Source organism: Megalobrama amblycephala, linkage group LG9, assembly GCF_018812025.1.
Source record: "Megalobrama amblycephala isolate DHTTF-2021 linkage group LG9, ASM1881202v1, whole genome shotgun sequence".
Lineage (NCBI taxonomy): Eukaryota > Metazoa > Chordata > Actinopteri > Cypriniformes > Xenocyprididae > Megalobrama > Megalobrama amblycephala.
The window spans coordinates 1,887,861-1,910,057 of record NC_063052.1 but is presented as its reverse complement, the minus strand read 5'-3'; the positions used below and the strand labels follow the sequence as shown (position 1 = coordinate 1,910,057).

The 22,197-nt window shown below is 37.0% G+C and overlaps 2 protein-coding genes across 2 annotated transcripts; one reads left to right on the top strand and one right to left on the bottom strand.

Moving 5' to 3' along the window:
* Window positions 1-2,238: 2,238 nt before the first annotated feature.
* On the bottom strand, window positions 2,239-12,951 carry sdhaf3 (succinate dehydrogenase complex assembly factor 3). Its single transcript, XM_048201141.1, has 3 exons — window positions 12,855-12,951; window positions 12,521-12,752; window positions 2,239-2,535 (listed from the first exon to the last, which is right to left on the bottom strand). Exons 2-3 carry the CDS (start codon window positions 12,698-12,700, stop codon window positions 2,341-2,343), a joined length of 375 nt encoding a protein of 124 aa, XP_048057098.1. The 5' UTR covers window positions 12,701-12,752; window positions 12,855-12,951; the 3' UTR covers window positions 2,239-2,340.
* Window positions 12,952-16,536: 3,585 nt separating this feature from the next.
* On the top strand, window positions 16,537-21,973 carry c1galt1a (core 1 synthase, glycoprotein-N-acetylgalactosamine 3-beta-galactosyltransferase 1a). The gene is made up of 3 exons (XM_048201139.1): window positions 16,537-16,945; window positions 17,989-18,653; window positions 21,672-21,973. The coding sequence occupies exons 1-3, from the start codon at window positions 16,801-16,803 to the stop codon at window positions 21,798-21,800; spliced, it is 939 nt and encodes a 312-aa protein (XP_048057096.1). The 5' UTR covers window positions 16,537-16,800; the 3' UTR covers window positions 21,801-21,973.
* Window positions 21,974-22,197: the final 224 nt, after the last annotated feature.

The window sequence follows — 22,197 nt, the reverse complement described above, 5'->3', positions numbered from 1 at the left end:
ACAACCAATCAGCTGATGCTAGCTGACGGTCCGGGGCTCTTTGTGCATCTCTACGGTGAAAGTGTATACGCAGATACTGTCTCAGGCTAATGAGGTATTCTTTTTCAGACAATCTAATAATTCAGAGAGTGAGAGAAGCATTATTGATTTGGACTTTTTTTTTTTTTTTTCATCTGTAATGAAGGAAAAGAGTGTCTGGAGAATGGCTTTTTATCGTGTCTGCCAACTTTTTCTGTATGCACATGATGCCATTGTCAAACCAGATGGTGCTTCTCTAAGATGCCTGCTAAAGAGCACTTAATCTGGAAAACATCTGTTAAATACAAACATCTGATAAACGTCTTAGAAAATGCAGTTTTACATGCGTTCTAAACCATAAACATCTTAAAAACATTTTCTAAATGTTGATTTAACATCTGACATGAAACATCTTAGAGACATATTGCAAATGAGCAAACCCTCTAAAAAAAAAAAAAGTACATCTTGCAGATGTAAATGAATCTCCGTGATGTACGTGTGCTATCAGCGAATAGCGCTTTTCACACAGTAATTCCAGTAAATTACCAAAAACAAAGACTTTTCCAGTAAATACACAAAATGTGCCGTTTACAGAAGCAACAGCGTTTTGTCTTTTGACGGTAAGATACCATTCACACATCAGTACCAAAATACCGGAAATTACCATTAAACGCCGTGCCATTCTCCTCATCCATGTGGATGAGGAAAATCGCTTTAGTTTCACTATTGGTTCAACAGATCTTACTCACAGCAGTAGCCTACCATCTTTAATTTTTAATGGGAATGAAAGTGAGTCTGAGGGATAGACATTTTTAGTGGGTTTTGCTGTTATTTAAAGTGTTTTTAGATTATTCTGCTGATGGAAACACTGCAAAAATATATTTCATAGACATTTTAGAAGACAAAAAAACCCACACAACATGAACCGTGGAAACGTTTAAGTTATTTAGGAGCTTTATACAGCTTTTTATAGTGGATGCCATTGAAAAGTCTATCCCTCACAACCTCACTTTCATACCTGTAATGGCGCTACTCTGAATAAAGCCAATTTGACTGCATTTTTTTTTTACTTCCGAGTGACAGACCTAAGGGGATTATCACACAGAACGTGGTTTTGCTCTTACAAGTTAATATACGCAATAACTACAGATCAGCAGTGCTGATAAAAAGAAGGCAGGGTGTAATAACAAACTTTCAATATGTCGAAGCACTGCTGATAAAAAGCCTCACTTCCTGTTTAGGTTCCTTGACATCTTTTTTTTTTTTTTTTTTTTTTGGTTTTAGAGGTCAAATGGCTTTGAAAACCAAGAAAAATACAATTTGGCCTGAAGAAGAGCAGACAAACTTTGAAGAAATTGCCACGAAAAACAAAACTATTGCAAATCTGTTCAAGAAAAAAAAGCGAATTTAAGCCAAATTTTCGGCCAATGCAGCCATCACACCTAGTCTCCCGCATATTGATAGCGCCAAGTGAGAGAAAGCCTGTTTCCACCTGGTATTAAGATGTTTTTTTTCTTCCGGTGAACTAATCACAAGTGGTCAGCCAAGACGTATTACAATTACACCTGGTATTATCCAACGCTATCTCACGACCAGTTCGTTAATATTTTACGAAGTGGCTAATTCGTACGACCTCACTCGTACAAATTCATATAATTTCTCTAAACACCAGTGATAGGTGGGTTTAGCGGCAGGGTTAAGGGTAGGTCATTCTTACGAATTCATACGAATTTGGCAACTTGTATAATACGTACGATTTAGCAGTGAGTGAGGTCATACAAATCCGTACAAATTAGCCACCTCGTAAAATATGTACAAACTGCCGTGAGCTCAGGTTGGTATCATCACACATTTCAAATGCATCTTCTGTGACCACATGCGTTCAGATTTTGTAGAGAACCTTGCCTCTTTTATGGTCACTCTCAACTACATCACTTTCACTTCTGGCGCATGAATAGTATTAAATGAACAAACCCATGTTAGGTGGCTTATGCAAATAAATATAATAATAGTATATATTTTTTTATATTATAGTGTGGGGGGTGGGAATCTCCCGGAAATTAGTTTTTGCAGGGTCAGATGTCTGCCAATGTGATGACATTTTGACCAGAGGTGGCGCTGTCACTAAAGCTCAAACATCTTCATTATAACTGTTGATCACAAAGCCACTTTTATCTTTTCCTTTTATCCTCAGAAACACTAATAAGCAGCAACAATGAAGACTCTTTGTAGCATTTTAATGTAATCATCAGTCTTGGCTATGAACAAGTATTTTATAAGTCAAACTATGTCCCGTCGGGCCGGCTTCCCCTTCAGGGGGTGTTACTTTGGAGTTCCCTCCTCTTGAATATTAAACTGCCGGTTGGGTTTTGAGGACTCAAGCATAAGCTCATAAAGCTGCCCAATCTGCTCATCTTGAAAGTCTTTGAGTTTCTCTTCCGGTAAATCAGCGCCAAATACCAACTTCTTGCTTTCCATCGCTTCCAGCACCTGTGTCTGTAGGGTATCTTTGTAGTTCTGCACAGAAAATAAGACAGACAAGAATATTAGTTATGAAAACATAAGGCACCTTTATATATTTTTTAGTTACTTTAGAAATTTTCTGAGATAACCAAAGCTTTAACACTTGTGTGACTACTACTGGTTCTTATATTGATTTTACACAGGCACAATTTAGAAATTCATTTGATAGAGCGCTATTGATTTACTATAACAGACTGTGACAGAATTATTTATTTCTCTTTGTTGGAGATTCATTGATTGCATTTCACAAGATGAAATGCAGGTCACGGGGGTTGCTGGGAGATGCGAAGTATCATGGAATCCACTAAGGTCTAATGGAGGTCAATGCCTTCCACTCTCTCTTAGCCCTCCCTCTATATCAGTTATTACCATCTGTATGAAAGGTCCACACTCTTTTAAAAGTCTCTACAAGTTTTGGAAAATCAATGTTCTTCAACTTGCTAGTAAAACTGGCCTTACAACATATCAGAGTTGCAGGTTCTTTTCTATTTACTTGGTAAAGAACAGCTGTTATATTATGTTAACACATTCTGGCTCCTCAAAGTGCATCCTTGGTGGGGTTTGGAATCAAGATTCAGTTCTTTTTCAGAATCAATTCCATTGAAAAAAAATACTTCACACTATTTTGATGACATACATTTGTATCAATGTTCTTCAAGGTCTACATTCCTCTGCTCCTATGTAAAAAACACTGGCAGGGACAGACAAGAGTTTTACTCAATGTACAGAACCATAGTGAAGGAAACAAGCAAACATATACAGTAAACAGTGTAGTTCTACACATTTGTTTAAACAAGTAGCTCAAATATTTAAGGATTAGTTCACTTTCAAATTAAAATTTCCTGATAATTTATTCACCCCCATGTCATCCAAGATGTTCATGCCTTTCTTTCTTCAGTCAAAAAGAAATTAAGGTTTTTGATGGAAACATTCCAGGATTTTTCTCCTTATAGTGGACTTCAGTGGAGCCCAAACGGTTGAAGGTCAAAATTACAGTTTCATTGCAGCTTCAAAGTGTTCTTGGTGATCCCAGACGAGAAATAAGGGTCTCATCTAGAGAAACCATCACTCATTTTCTAAAAAAAATGTTAAAATTTTATACATTTTAACCATAAATGCTCATCTTGAACTAGCTCTCTTCTTCTTCTCTATTTGAATTCCAGCAGTGTAGACACTGCTAAGTGTTTTCCTCAAAAACCTTCATTTCTTTTCGACTGAAGAAAGAAGGACATGGACATCTTGGATGACATGGGGGTGAGTAAATTATCAGGAAATTTTAATTTGAAAGTGAACTAATCCTTTAAGTGCTCGATTTGATACAGTCCAAGAGAACCAGAATTGTTAAATACGATTATCCTCCCCAATACTTGTAGCACTAGTACACAAAGTCCCAGAGTGCAGAACTAAACATATTTACGCCTTACCGCCAATTCCTATCATATTAGCTTGTGTGTTTGGACATTTTAATTGAAACTTGCCCGTCACGTCTGTCATGACTGCTTATGATCAAACCTACAAGGCATTACAGGCAGACTCATTGAGAAAAACACACTGAAAACAAAACCATTAAGAACTCTCATTCACTCTCCTAACGTCTTGGTATTTGGATGCAATTCAATTTTGCAGGCAAAAAGCCATTTGTCTGAGAAGCTTCCTCCTCTACATAATGTAATTAGATTGAACATTTGCCAAAGAGTAATATTTTAAGAATGGAAGGGATGTGGGCATGCTGAATGGCAAGCTTTTTGGTGAAGCTCACCTTCTGAATATAAACACCTCACATCCCATCACAATGACGTAATCAGGCAACCCGTTTTATGATTGTCTGGAATAGCCTGACTTTCCCAAGGGCACAGAACTTTAAAGATCTATTTCGATAAATAGATTAAGTCTAGGACCACTACTTTGTATGTACAGTACAGCTTGGAAACGTGCTGCTGAAATACCAATAGACTCACAGTTAAGTCAGTAGTCATTTAAGAGACGCTTTTATCCAAAGTGACATATAGTATAATAATTACAGGGACAATCCCCTGGGAGCAACCTGGGGTTAATGGAGATGGCTCAAGGTTCACTCCTTATGGCTGCAATTTATGTCAAGCAAAATCGAATCAAAATCTCAAAACAAAATCTGGCCAAACGGAAAGGGTTTTAGAATTGGAAAAGTTTTGCAAAACTCTGATCTAACTTACAGTATATCCTTTTAGCATCTATAATGTAATGTGCGCATCCGCAATAGTCACATCACAGGATGTGCAATGACAAGTATAGGTATTGTAGTTGATACGTGATCCATACAGACCAGGCGCCAGGTTCGAAATGCATGTGGATTCTCGGATTAAAGGGTTAGTTCACCCAAAAATGAAAATTCTGTCAATAATTACTCACCCTCATGTCGTTCTACACCTGTAAGACCTTCGTTCATCTTCGATATTTTTTTGATAAAATCCGATGGCTCAGTGAGGCCTGCATCGTCAGCAATAACACTCCCTTTTTCAATGTCCAGAAAGCTACTAAAAACATATTTGAAACAGTTCATGTGACTACAGTGGTTCAACCTTGATATTATAAAGTGACTAGAATACTTTTTGTGCTCCAAAAATAACAAAATAGCGAATTTATTCAACAATATCTAGTGATGGGCAATTACAAAACACTGCTTCATGAAGGTTCGATGCTTTATGAATCATTTGTTTAGATTCAGTTGTTCAGAGTCACATGAACTACTGAAGTTTCAAAACACTTATGACATAACAAAGCTTCATTTACTGAAATCATGGGATTTTGTCACTCTGATTCAAAACTAATGATTCGTAAAGCTTCATGTTTTGAAATCGCCCATCACTAGATATTGTGGAATAAAGTCGCTATTTTGTTATTTTTGGTGCACAAAAAGTATTCTAGTCACTTTACGATATTAAAGTTGAACAACTGTAGTCACATAAAATATGTTTTTAGTAGCTTTATGGGCATTGAAATAGGGAGTGTTATTGCTGGCAATGCAGGCCTTACTGAGCCATTGGATTTTATCAAAAATATCTTAATTTGTGTTCCGAAGATGAACGAAGGTGTTATGGGTGTGGAACGACATGAGAGAAAGTAATTAATGACAGAATTTTCATTTTTGGGTTAACTAACCCTTTAATTGTAAGGTTTATCCATCATAGATTTGAAGTTTATCATTTGCACGTGTTATAGGTCCTGTCAGTGTAAACATTCAAGTGATTTTAAAACATTCAAGCACAAGACGTTCTGACGCTGGTTCAATTCCAGCACCGGCAGGAAATGACTGAGTGCACTTGAGCAAGGCACCTAACACCAAATCACTCCCCGGGTGCCCCAGCATCATGGCTACCCACTGCTCTGGCAACTGATATTGTGATATTTAGTTTTTCTGCGATATATATTGCAATATGAAAAAAAAATAAATAAAAATAAATCACCAGATGACTTGAATAGCTTGACTTGAATTTGGAAAGAATGAATCATTCTAGGATGATTGGGATGATTTTGTAGGTGAGGGAATACACATAGAAAATAATGAATTAATAGTGCTTTATATTTTTCAGTCTAACAGTAGGCTATTTATGTAGAGAAATTGAATAATCAAATGTAAAATAACACTGCATAGTCTCACTGTATACATTAAACATATTTAATCTGTGTTAAAACTACAAAAGTGATTTTTCTCTTTGTCTTTTGTTGTTTGATTAACATTCATGACAGGGGCTGCTGTCACTTTAAGACCGAATGCGAGGTGCAGATGCAAAATACTGATAGACATACAGTTTTCTTTCTCAATTGTTTCGTTCACCTAAGCCGTAACCAACTTTGTTTACGAGGATAGTTCAGGCACAACTAGACGCAGAAGAGAACGGCATTCGGTGTTCACGTGTATCTGGCGTGGCTCTCTCTGTGTGTGTGCACATAAAACAGCCGCACGTTCAGAATCGAGTTCTCTTTCGCATCTTTGTGCGCTCAAACCTCTTGAATGTGTAAACTGACAGGATCTGTTAGAATGATAAACTTTAATTGTATGATAGTCAAACTTTGCAATTAATCAGAGAATCACGTGCATTTTGAACCGTGGTGTCTGGTCCGTACGGATTAACATTCCCTATACATCGCACATCCTGCAATGTGACTATTGCGGATGCAATATAATGAAAAATAATGTCAAAATGCCCATTTCTGTGATTATCCTTGTAAACACAGTCGCTTATGGCTTACATGAACGTAAACAATTGAGAAAGAAAACAGATGTATATCATTATATTGGATCAGTGCATTAGCTCTTAAAGTGACAGCAACCAAATATATTTGCTGCTGTCCGAGTCATTAATGTTAACATTTGTAGCTGTGGCGACCAGGGCGGGAGAGAGCCGTGAGGGAACGGTGCGAGGCCGGTGACGCGAGTGATAATGAGCATCACCTGGGAGGCGCACCGGCCTTGAGTCCCTCACGGACGAGCTCCGGGAGCATAAAAGGAGGAGCGACGACCGTGAAGGATGAGAGAGGACCAGGCCTGGACTTTACGTTATGTTTTATTATGTTTGTGTGGCTGGCAGACGTCCACGAGGGTCTGCCGGCATTACTTTCGTTTTGTTCTTTGTTTATTTTGGTATTAAAGATTTGTTCAACGTTCGCCGGTTCCCGCCTCCTTCTTCCCGTACATACGAACTGTGTTACAGTAGATTTAACAAAGATTAATTATATTTCATTTATACAGTGAAGACCATGCAGTGTTATTTTTTATTTGATTATTCAATTTCTGTACCTAAATATTGTTAAACTTTCCTGAAAAATATAGGCTAAAGACTGTTTATTTCACTTGTATGCTTGTTCTATTGTATTTATCTATGCTTGTAATAATTTGTTTATTATTTTCTATGCAGATTCACTCCCCTACAAATATACCCCAGTCATTCTAGAATGATCCTCTCCAAATCGAGCTATTCATTTGGTGAAACTGTTTTCATATCGCAATATATATAGCAGAAAAACAAAATATCACAATGTCAGTTTTTTGCAATATCACGATGCCCTATTTCAAACATCCGTTTATCCCTGAGCAAAGACCGAAGAGCAACTTCACAGATAGTAGATCAGGGCCTTTATAGTTCTTGAACCAGCAAACTTCGGGTTAATACGTTAATCAGCACTTTGTCACACCTGTTTTAATTGCTATGTGCAACATTTCAACACACAACAAATTTATTTTGATATTTCTAAAGTTAATTTTCATCCCATTTTCATTTTTACCTTTAATTTAAGCTTAGTGGTAATGCACTTGCTTTTTACATATGGTGCGCCTGAGGTTCTACTTTGATTCCCCATTTTGTCACCCAGACCTAAATACATATTTACAATTTTATGAAGAAAATGGTGCTCTGAGTGGTTGCCTGGGCATTGTCAAGAGGTTTTTATGGTGTTCCGAGTTGTTTTTAACATAATAACATAATAATTTGAGGTGTCGATGACTAATATGGTGTTATCCCAAGTCTTTATGATATTCTGGCCCCTCCATCAAAATAAGTCTATGAAATGTCTTAGTCAGATATATCATCTACCTGGCGAAAATGGCAAACCCATATAAAACAAGAACGCACACACCTTTCACTCCTTCACATTCTCTGTTTCTCTCCTTTTCTTTCATTCCTCAGGGAAAACTTGTCTGTTGCAATGCGGTCGATTTATTAGGCGATGAGAAGCCCCCTGGGCCCTCTACTGTAACTGGATTAAAGTGAACACTCAGTGCTCCTAATCACATTTGGAGGCTCGCTCTACGTCTGTTCCTGGCTCCGCCACCCTTCTTCATTTTTTTTTTTTTTTCCCAGCAGTGCTTTGAAAACAGAGACCCCATAGTGATTCACTCACCTCCTAATGAACGAGTGGGGAGGGGGTTCTTAAGCATACACCTACTCCTTCCCGGAACTAATATGAGAGTGGACCCCTCCATTCACAGCTGTATTGTGAGTGAGCATGAAGCACTACAGATCTGTTGTAAAATAGTGAGCTGCTCACCTAGACCACATCTTAAAGGAACAGTTCACCCATTTACTCACCTTCATGTTGTTCCAAACCTGTATGAATTTCTTTCTTGCAAACACAAAATATATTTGGAAGAACACTGGGAACCAAACAGCATTGAAGCCCACTGACTTCTATTGTATCGCCAAACAAACAAATGAGATCTTAAAATATCTTTTTAAATGTTCCCAGGAAGAAAGCAAGTCATACAAGTTTGGAATGTCATGAGGGTGAGGAAATGATGACAGAACATTCATTTTTGGGTGGAGATTCAGTTTAAGGCACCAAAAGCATGTTCTTATGATATACACAAAAAAGGATCTCAACTGGTTTTGATTATGGACCCAGGTTTTACAGTGGATGCCAAGTGGTGACCCAATACAGTACCGAAATTGTATTTCATAAATTGTAAATTGAATTTAAATGGTTTCATGCCCAAGACAACCACAAAAACACATATGGTCGGCACAAACTGTTTTTTTCTCTGCAAGTGAACTCAATACCAAAACAGTTTAATCTAATAAAAAAGCGATTACCTATTATTTGGCATTTTAAAATCACATGGTTTGCTTAGTAACTAATGTAAAACTCTATTGGAATCACTTGTGAGTTTAATTCACCCTCGAAAGAAAAATTCTGTCATCATTTACTCAGCTTTATGTTATTTCAAACCTGTATAATTTTCGTTCATCTATGCAATACAAAAGGTGAATTTTTGAGATATACAGTACAGTCCAAAAGTTTGGAACCACTAAGATTTTTTAATGTTTTTAAAAGAAGTTTTGTCTGCTCACCAAGGCTACATTTTTTAATTAAAAATACAGTAAAAAACAGTAATATTGTGAAATATTATTACAATTTAAAATAACTGTGTACTATTTAAATATATTTGACAAAGTAATTTATTCCTGTGATGCAAAGCTGAATTTTCAGCATCGTTACTCCAGTCTTCAGTGTCACATGATCCTTCAGAAATCATTCTAATATGCTGATTTGCTGCTCAAGAAAATTTATGATTATTTTCAATGTTGAAAACAGTTGTGTACTTTTTTTTTTTCAGGATTCCTTGATGAATAGAAAGTTCAAAAGAACAGCATTTATCTGAAATACAAAGCTTCTGTAGCATTATACACTACCGTTCAAAAGTTTGGGGTCAGTAAGAATTTTTATTTTTATTTTTTTGAAAAGAAATTAAAGAAATTAATACTTTTATTCAGCAAGGATGCATTAAATCAATCAAAAGTGGCAGTAAAGACATTTATAATGTTACAAAAGATTAGATTTCAGATAAACACTGTTCTTTTGAACTTTCTATTCATCAAATAATCCTGAAAAAAATATTGTACACAAATATTTTGTACAATTGTACACATTAAATGTTTCTTGAGCAGCAGATCAGCATATTAGAATGATTTCTGAAGGATCATGTGACACTGAAGACTGGAGTAATGATGCTGAAAATTCAGCTTTGCCATCACAGGAATAAATTACTTTGTGAAATATATTCAAATAGAAAACAGTTATTTTAAATTGTAATAATATTTCACAATATTACTGTTTTTTACTGTATTTTTAATTAAATAAATGTAGCCTTGGTGAGCAGACGAAACTTCTTTTAAAAACATTAAAAATCTTAGTGGTTCCAAACTTTTGGACTGTACTGTATACTGGCCAATCTTTTCACTATACTATAGTAAACAGGGGCTATCAAAATGGAAAAGCAGCAGCGTAACATAAAAGTATCATAAAAGTGGTCAGTATGACTTCAACGCTACATTCCAAGTCTTCTGAATTCGACAGCTTTCTGTGAGAAAAATACCAAAATTTAAGTTGTAGCTGCCCTTGATGTGTTCATGAAAGAACTGCTGAAGTCTTATTATGAATGAATTAAACTTTTGAGTTTTCAATTGCGTTATCCAGTTACCAAAAATGGTCTGAATTAATCTGTACTCGAGTTTAACTCACTCAATGATTCAGTCGCAACTGCTAACAGTTTATTATAGGGGAACTTTATCAGTGAACAATGCCTTCAATTTCACTCCGTTTCTCACAAAAAGCTGTTGTATGACATTCTGTGTTCCACAAATGAAAGTAAGTCATGCAGGTTTGGAACAACATATGGGTGAGTAAATAATGACAGCATTTTCATTTTTTGGTGAACTATCTCTTTAAGGTTTACACTGTGTATTTTATTACATTGCCTGTGTTTACTGTATTTATTTTGTAACTGCGTACATGCATAGGCGAAAGGTTTCAAAGGGCTAAGCTACTTCTTCAGGACAGTCAGCTGCCAATTTTGGAAGGATGTGTACGTTTCCTTCCGTACAAGGACAGAGTGTCTCTCATTACCTGCAGGTGTGAGATTTTTACCCTCTTAAAGAATATAATCGTTACTGTCAATGCCAGTCCAGGAACATCACGTCCTCTGAAATCATACTGCATGACTGTGAAAATGCAATAAGAGTCAGCTTTGTCCACAATCATGTCAAAGCTGCCTCCACAAACCACTGCAGTGATACAAAACCATACTAAAAGTGTAATACATCTTGTGAAGTTTGACGGATCAAAGAGCATCTCCAATTTCCAGCCTTAGAGTAACAGAAGATCTGCATAATTTCTCCTTGAATGAATGCTGCTGCATGTTTAAGTGGAGTTCATGCGTTGAATTCGATCTTTGGATTTGTCATGGAACATTTCATACGAGCGTGGCGTCAGAGCTCTCATGAGTGTCACGATTCTGTAACCACATAACTGAAATTAAAGAATTAAGTCTCATCAAGGTGATGCTGGATTAAAGTGTAATTAATGTACACAGATGGTGTCTGGAAATGGCTGTGTTCCCTGGGACAAAAGGATCTATTCTGTTAGTTATGGGGTTGTGGGTTATGGATGAATTCCATTATGGTTTCATGATGATAGAGAATTTAGGAAGGTGCTGCCATCATGTGGAAGGTTTCAGAAAAGGCCCAACTCGTTAAAGGGTTAGTTCACCCAAAAATGAAAATTATGTCATTTATTACTCATCCTCCTGTCGTTCTACACCTGTAAGATCTTTATTCATCTTCGGAACACAAATTAAGATATTTTTTGATGAAATCTGATGGAGGCCTCTCAATGTCACCAAACTTCTCAAGATCCAGAAAGATACTCAAAACATATATACAGCGACGAGAATACTTTTTGTGTGCAAAAAACAAAACAAAATAACGACTTTTCAACAATATCTAGTAATGGTCAATTTCAAAACACTGCTTCGAAGCTTTACGAATCTTTTGTTTCAAATCAGTTGTTCGGAGCGGCAAAGTCACGTGATTACAGCAGTTTTGCAATTTGATAGGCGATCCGAATCACTGATTCGAAACATTATATTCGTAAAGCTTCAAAGCTTCATGAAGCAGTGTTTTGAAATCGGCCATCACTAGATATTGTTAAAAAGTCATTATTTTGTTTGTTTGGCACACAAAAAAGTATTCTCGTCGCAATAGAGGCCTCATTGAACCATTGGATTTCATCAAAAATATCTTAATTTGTGTTCCGAAGATGAACGAAGGGCTTATGGGTGTAGAACGACATGAGAGTGAGTAATAAATGACATATTTTTGGGTGAACTAACCCTTTAAGGAACTGAAGATTTGGTAACACCTCTTATAAACATAAATTGGTTTCACACTGACAACATAATCAAGCTGTAAAATGCTAAACAGGATGAAGATTATTATTATTAATAATAATAATAAGGGGTATTTACATGTGAGGTTATGTGAGAATGATAATGTATGGCAATGTAGGGATGCATACCATTAGCCACACCACCAAAAAGAAAAGGGAAAAAAATCTTATTGTGGGGACCCCCCATAAAAATGTATTTATATAACTTAAGTGATTTTAATGTATTCGCTTTCTCTGCGGACAAGTGAAGTGACACTCTCACAGCTGGTTTCCCTCTTACCTGCCATTCTGTCATGAAGCGTGTGACCTCCTCTTTCCCTGATGCAGTCTTGTTTCTTCTGAATTCATCTTTCACATACTGATCACCCAGAGCCCGCAGGTCTATGGGCAGGAAGCGGTGCAGTAACAGGATTCTCTTATACAACGACCGAACCGCTGATACATGTGCTGAATGTGCCATAACTTCACAATCTGACAGTAAACTCTAGATATGATACAGCGATAAGTGCGTCCTGTTTGAACACAACAACGCAGTGTTAGTGCACCAGCCCAAAAACCACAGCGCATGAAAGAGACGAAACGATATGATATAGATCATAAAAGGTCATATGTACATTACAATGTTGATTATCCAACCGTGCATGCAAGCTTCTTCACTGCAGCGCTATGAGTGTTATTAGAGCTGCTGCTGCCCTCTGGTGCCGATTGGCATGTAGTGCAACTAAGAAAACAGAAAACACTTTCGCATTCAAATACGTCACTCAACCTATTAAAAGTTCATTTCAACATTATTTATTACATTTTTTTGCAAAGTTAATGTTTACAAATCAATAACTTAGTCGTGATAATCAAGAGAAGTTTCTGTTATTTTGGATAGGTTTTTGTAGTGTAGTAAAAAGGGACGGGTCATATGTCTCGTATGTTTATATGATCATTACAGCATTATACAGACACTGTTTTATTATTGTTGCTGCAATGACTTATATGTACATGTTAAATTAAGAAACAGAAAAAGACAAAGGATTTTTAATATATTAAAAAACATGCAATATTATATTTTTCCTTTCAAATATGTTCAGAAATTAAGCAATCAAGCAATAATAAAAAAAATAAAACCATCTCGAGATTAAAGTTGTTAAATTTCGAGAAAAAAATAGTTAAATTTCGAGAAAAAAGTCGAGATAAAAAATGTTGAGAATAAAGTCATTAAATTACGAGAAAAAAGTCGTTAAATTATGAGAACAAATTCGTTAAATTATGAGAAAAATTATGTTAAATTTCGAGAAAAAAAGTCGAGATAAAATGTTGAGAATAAACTCATTAAATTATGAGAAAAAAGTCGTTAAATTACAAATTTGTTCTCATAATTTAACGACTTTTTTCTCGTAATTTAACGACTTTTTTCTCATAATTTAATGAGTTTATTCTCAACATTTTATCTCGACTTTTTTCTCGAAATTGAACGAGTTTTTTCTCGTAATTTAACGAGTTTATTCTTAACATTTTATCTCGACTTTTTTCTTGAAATTTAACGAGTTTTTTCACGTAATTTAACGAGTTTATTCTCAACATTTTATTTGGACTTTTTTCTCGAAATTTAACGAGTTTATTCTCGTAATTTAACGAGTTTATTCTCAACATTTTATCTCGACTTTTTTCTCGAAATTGAACGAGTTTTTTCTCGTAATTTAACGAGTTTATTCTTAACATTTTATCTCGACTTTTTTCTTGAAATTTAACGAGTTTTTTCACGTAATTTAACGAGTTTATTCTCAACATTTTATTTGGACTTTTTTCTCGAAATTTAACGAGTTTATTCTCGTAATTTAACGAGTTTATTCTCAACATTTTATCTCGACTTTTTTTTCTCGAAATTGAACACTTTTTTCTCATAATTTAACGAATTTGTTCTCATAATCTAACGACTTTTTTCTCGTAATTTAATGACTTTATTCTCAACATTTTATCTCGACTTTTTTCTTGAAATATAACGAGCTTTTTCTCGTAATTTAAGGAGTTTATTCTCAACATTTTATTTCAACTTTTTTCTCGAAATTTAACAACTTTAATCTCGAGATGGTTTTATTTTTTTATTATTGCTTGGCCCTAATCCTCTTCCGTAATTACATATTCAAATACATAATATATATATTTGTTTTATTTTTTTTTTTAAATGAGAGAAATGTTTGAGGTAACATTTTCTCAGAATCCTGAAGCCTTATTGGTTTATGTCTGTGCAACTGCCCAGACAAATGGCATTACGCAATGCCAATGCAAATATGTATAACCTCAAATGTTTCCCTTCAATATTGTTCACTTGCATTGCTTCAATGGGGAACTTAATCCAATAGCATTATGCTACAAGCGTAGAACTGAAGCTGCTCTGCGATCTAACAGCTTGGGGGCACTCGATTGAGGGCCCCTAGATCAGCTGCATACGGAGAGGCTCAGACCGTGGTTGGAGGCTGCTACATGGTCCAAATGCGTTTCAGATTGACAGCACCTGTGCTTGAAGAACAGGGATGTCCAGGTTGTAAAATCTGATGAAAGTGGACAGCGAATGACCAGCCGAAGATGGCCCAAGTGGAGGCCATACCTCTAGTGGGCCCTCACCCCTAAGGGGCACAAGAAGTCCACAACAAGTCCACAGACTTGTAAGCCAAAGCTATCACAACCACAATTTATTTGGAAAGTCTTTGCTTTGAAACCAGCAGCCCTTTAGTGTTGCCTCCAAAGCTGAAAAACAGATGCTCTGATTGCCTTAACTGGCCAGAATACTCAGAATACACACTAAGGGCCCTTACAGGACAGAGTGGATGAGGTGCCTGCTTGTGCTCCGCCAGCGGAAGAGCTGACAGCACTATCACCTGTGTTCTGAACGGGGTGGAAAGCACTTTCAGCACATAACCTTTTCTTGGCCTAAGGACCACTTTACAGTCGTTAGGACAAATTTCAAGGAAGGAAGGGTCCACAGACAGAGCCTGCAGATCTCCAACTCGCTTGACTGATGATAAATTGGCCGGCTACCGGGGCATTGTATCATGTATGCCCTAATATGCTCTATTAGTCTCACCTGATAGTCGCAGGGGAGAAGCATCATTCTCAGCTGCCGAGTTGTCAATGCTGTTGCAGTTTGCTCTTTTAAGTCAGCAGATGGCCGCAGGGGGAAATCACTGTGTCAGCTGCTACTGAAGCATCTTGATCCACTGCAAGGTCTGTTTGAAGGCGAGAGGAAGAGGTGGGTAGAGGCTTCAGTCCTCTTCAGAGCAGCAAGATGACCTTCGTGCTGAAGGTGAAAGATTCTGATGATTATGACATTTTGCATGGTTTAGGCAGCTAGCCCAATCCATTTTGGCCGGCTAAAATTCTATTCATGCCATTGGCGTGAACCAATCAGGATTCAGAGAAAATGGAGTTCTCCCATAAGCGTCAGCTCATTGACGCTATAATGCGAGTGAACTATATCAGGGAACTAACAACACACTTAAATAGGCCACGTTCACACGGTCAGTTTTTGGGATTGACAACCGTATTTACTTACAGGTGTGAGTCTCAAAATGTCTGTTCACACAGCAACTTACAGTAGCATCTTGAACACTGTCTGTATAAAGCTGAGTTCAGACTGCACGATTTTCAAAGTAGCCGGGTCACTGTTCTTTTCACACTGCATGACTATCTTGGCCAGCATTCAGTCACTGCTGTGTTCACACTGCACGATGGATCGGTGACAGAAGGTTTCACACTGCATGACTTTACAATAGGAAGAATTGCCGACAACTCTGTCTGGCACGCAAACTACATTTCACAACCAAACACACGCGAGATGTGACAAGGAAACAACGCGATATCACACGTGCAAGACCGGAGTTCTCACATGAGACTGGGATTATTATTAAAAATGGTAGCCCGAAAGAAGCTTGCAATACGAATTGCCTGTGCGCTGATTTGCAGTGAAAACAAGAAAAAGAAAAGAAGAATATTGAGGAGGAAATGGTTGGGGAGACGCGAGGAACAAGGATTGTGTGTTCTGCAAAAAGAGTGGTCTATAACTCCTCCCCGATCTCCACGCTGCTCTGTATCTTGCTCTCTCATTGGCTGTCGGTCATCACCATAGACAGTAAAAGAAATGGACACAGCGACCCCATTGGAACTCAATTGAGACAAGTGAAGCCCATTTTTAGCGATTTTTAGCACTTACGTTTCTGACGCGCAGACTCAAACTAAGCTTGATGACGTCAGCAACCTGTCTGACAGATGTAAATCTTCTATTAGCTGTGCGTGCAAACTGCCATCGTTAAATATTTGATGTTTGTTTAGTAATTATCTTCTTTGTTTTGAAATCTAACCATCTTCATCTTCATTGGACAACGCGTGACACATGGCTTCACATGCACTTATGTCTATGTAACCTGGATTGCAGAACTTTGTTGCACAATCTGTAAAGCCATCTGTGTGTTTAAGGGCAGGACCTTCAGAGCATTGAAGAGATGCTGTCTGAATGAGTTGATATGTTGGTGAGTAGATGAGTTAAACAAGAAGCTTTTATCATACATATTAGACATGAGAAAATTGAAGCACCCCATTTTATTTTTAAGTGGCGTAGTAGTGAGTTTCCTTCTCTCAATAACTTATTCACATGTTCTAAGGACTCTGACTCCTCCATTTGCTATGCATTCAAGGAATACATATACTGTACGACATACAGGTAAGACAAAGGCTTTTTTTCTACTCATACTGTGTAATCACTATTGTTCTAGTACGTAGTATGTACTACACAGTATGAACATTTTCCATATAGAATAGAATACCCAGATGATATAATACATTTACTCAAAAAAAAAAGCAACATATGATTGGAATGGATATAGCTTATATTTTTTTGCTGCATATGAATTTACATACTGTAGCCTATGTATTACATTTGTTTAAGAATTTACCATAAACAAAGTGTGTTCTGCAATGTGCTTGTTGCCATACGACCACTTCACATCAATAAATCATCTTTGAAATAACTTATTTACTAAAATAAGAAGAAGAACACTTTAGCCTACATAAGAGTATACTTACTGCGGAAATAATATACTTCAAAAGAATATAGTTAATTAAGTGCAAAGTGAATGTAACGTTTTCAGACACTTCATTACATGTTAAATGCAATTAAATCAAATGTATTATATTAAATGCAATTACCTGAGACTGCTTTTTGACCAAATTAGTAATTAGTAAACTGAAATATACTCTAATTTAATTTCTATTGTATGCCATATTTTCTAAACATATTTGTAATTACACATTTGTAATGAAGATTTTGCAATGTAGTACATTTAAAATATATTAATTCAATAATAAACTACAGCTAAAGTTATAAACAAGTACTTTATATGTACTTTAGTATGTTAGTCAACACGTCATTATAAACAATGATTTAAAATGTACATTAAAGTGAAACTTTTAGTTTTACAGTATTACAAAAAAGTGTACTTAAGTGTGTTAAGAAAAACAGAAATGTGAGTGTTGTCTCTGTTTACACTTTTATTTCATTAATATTATCTGCAAGTACAGTTTTTGTTTAAAATACACTGAGTTGAATTACACTACAAGCACACATTCAATACAATTGAGTGCACTTCTTTTTCACAAGGGTTATTAGCGTTATTTGTATTCCTCAATTGTAATTGCAATTATAATCTACTTAATTAATAAATGTAAAACGAACGGGCCTTTAACTAAACTCTAATATTCTTATAGCCGAGAACAGAAGAGCTGCAGTAGACCTTAGCCAGAAGGTCAGAGTGTTATGCTGGGTAATGACGCAGCCTCAACACCTGGAATCTAGAACCCGACATGTGCGTGACACATGGGGCAAACGCTGCAACATTGTTCTGTACATGAGCTCGAAGGAGTCCGACTTCCCCACAGTAGGGCTCAACGTGTCAGAAGGACGCAGTCAACTCTACTGGAAGACCATACGGGCCTTCCAGCACATTCACAAGCACCATCTGGACGATGCTGATTGGTTCCTCAAAGCTGACGATGACACGTTTGTTGTCCTTGAGAATTTGCGCTACAGTCTGTCCAAGCACAACACAGAGGAGCCGGTGTATTTTGGACGCAGGTTTGCACCATTCGTTGCACAGGGCTACATGAGTGGAGGGGCTGGTTACGTCCTCAGTAAGGAAGCTTTGAGGAGATTTGTGAAGGGTTTTGCTGATGGACTTTGCACACACAACACAGAACTTGAGGATATGGGATTGGGACGATGTATGGAGACAATGAAAGTTAAGACGGGTGATTCCAGAGATGTGTTGGGGAGACAAACCTTTCACCCTTACCCTCCAGACTATTACCTGCTCAGACAGCTACCCAGACCACGACCTTGGCACCTCCTCTATGAGCATTATCACCCTGTTGAGGTAAGTTTTAGGGTGAATTAAGGCTGGAATACACTAAACAACTTTTGTCCAGAGATTTCCCCACCGATTTACAGGTTGTAGGAGTAAATGCTAATTGCCAAAAGTTAAAGAGTTTGAGCAGTCAGAGTTTCACAGAAAATCATGTAGTGTATGATTGGAACAGACTCAGATTTTCAGACTGTAATTCATTCCATTCAGAGAACCAATTTTAGAACACGTATTGAGCTGATTTTAGAACACATATTGTTTTTGTAGGTGTCCTGTGTCCAGGGCCATAGCTGGGGTATCCAGGGCCCCAGTGCAGGTTGTTGCTGTGGTGCTGTGGGCTCCCATGAAATCATGCCCCCCCAAAAAAACGGGGGCCCCTAAAATCTACTGCCACTGGATCACTGTAAATATGAGTCCACCGTTATTAAACCCTCTGCAGTTCCAGCTGAATACTGAGTTTCCACGTAATACATGCTCCTGGTTAAACAACTTTTGCTGATCCTGGAACAACATTCTTGTCCAAAAGTATTGTGCTAACCATATTCCTACCCATAATCCTAACCCTAACAATAACTTAGCCCTAAAATCAGAGGGAAATGACATATGGATAAGAATGGTGTAGAAGCTCTTTGGTTTTAAGACATTAGTTTGACTTTGACTGTGGCTGGCCTTACTAATCAGTGAGATTTGACAGTAGTAGTCATGAGAATGGAGCCATCAGATAATTTCTGCTTCCTTGTTGATCCAGGCAAAATTCTATTTATATTTGTATGACAAGTTTCCAGTTAAGAGGTGTGTTCAGGATGTTGATCCCGGGTGTGTCTCATACGTCCTGAAAAGTGAAGCTGCGGGCTCTTTGATTGCCCCCCTGGTGGCTGGATGCAGTACAGGTCATAAACCCCGCCCGCTCAATGCAGACGAATGAGACTTCAGTGAAAACTTAAAAATAAATTCTGCTTCAAATAAAAACTTTCTGAAAGATGGTTTTGGTCATTTAAGGTAATTGTTATCACGCTGATATATATTCAATTGTTCGTTTTTGTGATGATTTAGATTTTAGCTAGCAATTTGATGCTATAAAAACGGGCCGTGTCGTCATGATTCGAAGTTGATTGACAGCTTGTCTGAGGACTGTCGGAGCTTCGAGGGGAAATTGAAGATGTATTAACCGTTAATTTTCGATTCCTTTGTTATTTAACACCAACAAAATGAGTTGTTCAGCAGTAAACTGTACTAACAGAATCTGTACTAACCTACAGGATCTGACGGATCACTGAACTTTTTCTCTGTAACATTAAATGTGGGCATTATAAGCTAATTAATAAATGTTATTAGTTAAGATAACACACCTAATGTTAACCATGTCGGGAAAAAGCAGGTGATCGTTATCTCGCAGTTACTTATTTTTATGGGTATAAAATAATAATTAGCAGGACAAAACTAAAGTAGAGTAATAGCTTACTCTAATTACAGCAATCGAGCTCCTGTAACGTTAGTTGAACTTGATTTAAAATGGCAGGACCGTTTCTGACGATTTAGAGTTGTTTCTAGTGGCATTATATTGAGTTTATCTACTGAATTTGCTGTCTCAAAAATATTATTGCTCTAGAAACAGAATAGCCTATTATTTTATAGGTAGAATTTTAAATTGTGTATAATTTTTATAGTCTATTTAAAATACATGAATGATGACGCAGTCGTCTGGGCGGAAGTTTGATACAGCGGCTCCGCCTCCGGTTCCACGGACGATACCTTCTGCGCATGCCCAGGTTGCAAACCTTTTTTTTTTTATGACGTTTTTGCGTAACATGTCAGCGCCCATCGTCAGCCATTTTGGCCTCAGTTTATTACAATGGAAGGAAGCGGCGTCGCGTCGTCCATCTTTTTTTACAGTCTATGGTTGATCCAGAAACATGTCATGAGTGACATAGGATAATTCTTTAATAGCAACTCACCCAAAAATGTTTGCTTTTGCATGATGCTACATCCACACCAATATATGTCAAGACCTATTATTACATAATAATAATGATGATGATATTATTAATAATAATGATAATAATAATTAAAGCTGCAAGCATCAATGAAAGGGCCCTCGCACCCGGGCTCACCGCCACCCATTAGCCTTAGGAAAACAGTGAACAGTAGGCAACATGCATGTAAGCGAGTGGATACAGGATAATTCTAGCGCAGTCATTTCAAAGTTCCACACTTCCTGCTGCCAACAGGTGGCACTTTGACTATTTCTGAATATTGCCATGGAGGCCATCAGGCCAGGACTATTATCAAACGTGAAATTTGGAGCAGAATGGACATTGTGTGCCTGAGTTACAACAACTTCCTGTTTCGTGGCTTTAATCACACACATTAGCACTTAGCCAAGCGTTGCATGATTTAACGTGTTTCTAGCATGTTTGGTACTTCGTGGCATATTGAAATGTGTTTCTGGGAGTGAATTACAGTGTAAAGCATGCCATTTCCTGTTGCCAGCAGGTGGCGCTATGACTAACTGAATATTGGCATATACATATCTTCAGCCCAGGACTCTTATCACACATGTGAAGTTTGGGGCAGATCTGATGTCTGAGTTACAACTGCTTCCTCTTTCATGGCGAAACCATGAGTTTGTTAAAGTACAACATGTGGAAATGTCAAAAACTGCACACATTTTGCAAAGAAAATTATACATATCTGACTTCCTGATGGTTTTCAGATTTTTTTCCAGGAGACTTTTTTTTTTTTTTTTTTTTTGATAGGGATTGGGCTGTTACATGTGTGTACCGAATTTCATACCTGTACGTGAAACGTAGCGCGATGGGGAACTTTGTTGAAATTTTTTTCAAATTACCTGGCTTATGATCAATCAGTCAGACGTAGATGCAGCCAGGACACAGTAAAGATCAATCCAATTTATATTCAAGAATGTTTAAGTATTATTACAGTTAAAAACTACCTTTCTTAGGTCCCTTTTAATGCTCCTTCTCAACTTGTTCTTTATCTTTAATACATTGTTCTGTTCTTGTGTTTTAGGGCCCTGGATGCTGTTCAGATTTAGCCATCTCTTTCCACTACATTGATCCAGTGGGAATGCACACACTAGAGTACTACACCTATCACTTACGCCCATATGGATATAAATACAGATTTAACCCAGATTAACTCTTAAATAATAGAAATAACAGCAAATCTAAAAATAAGACAGAATTCAAAATGTCGTCTTTTAAATCAAAATGTATTAATACATGAATACATCACTTCACTATAAGACCTTTACATGTAAATCATGTTATATTTATTGTTCTATAATACATATTAAAACAGGTTTTACAGAGTTACAGACTAAGAACTTTATTGTCCAAAACATAATAACATTAGCTTCGGAAACACAATGTTTTGCTTCATCAAGTTGAGAATCTTTGTTAAAATCTATCAAATGAAAGACAAGAAAAGCTTTTGGTTAATCCAAACCTTGGATGTCATATTGGAAAGTTTAAGTTTATACCCACTGCTAAGGAAACATGAATAATGAAACATGGGTAAATATCTTTGAAATGCT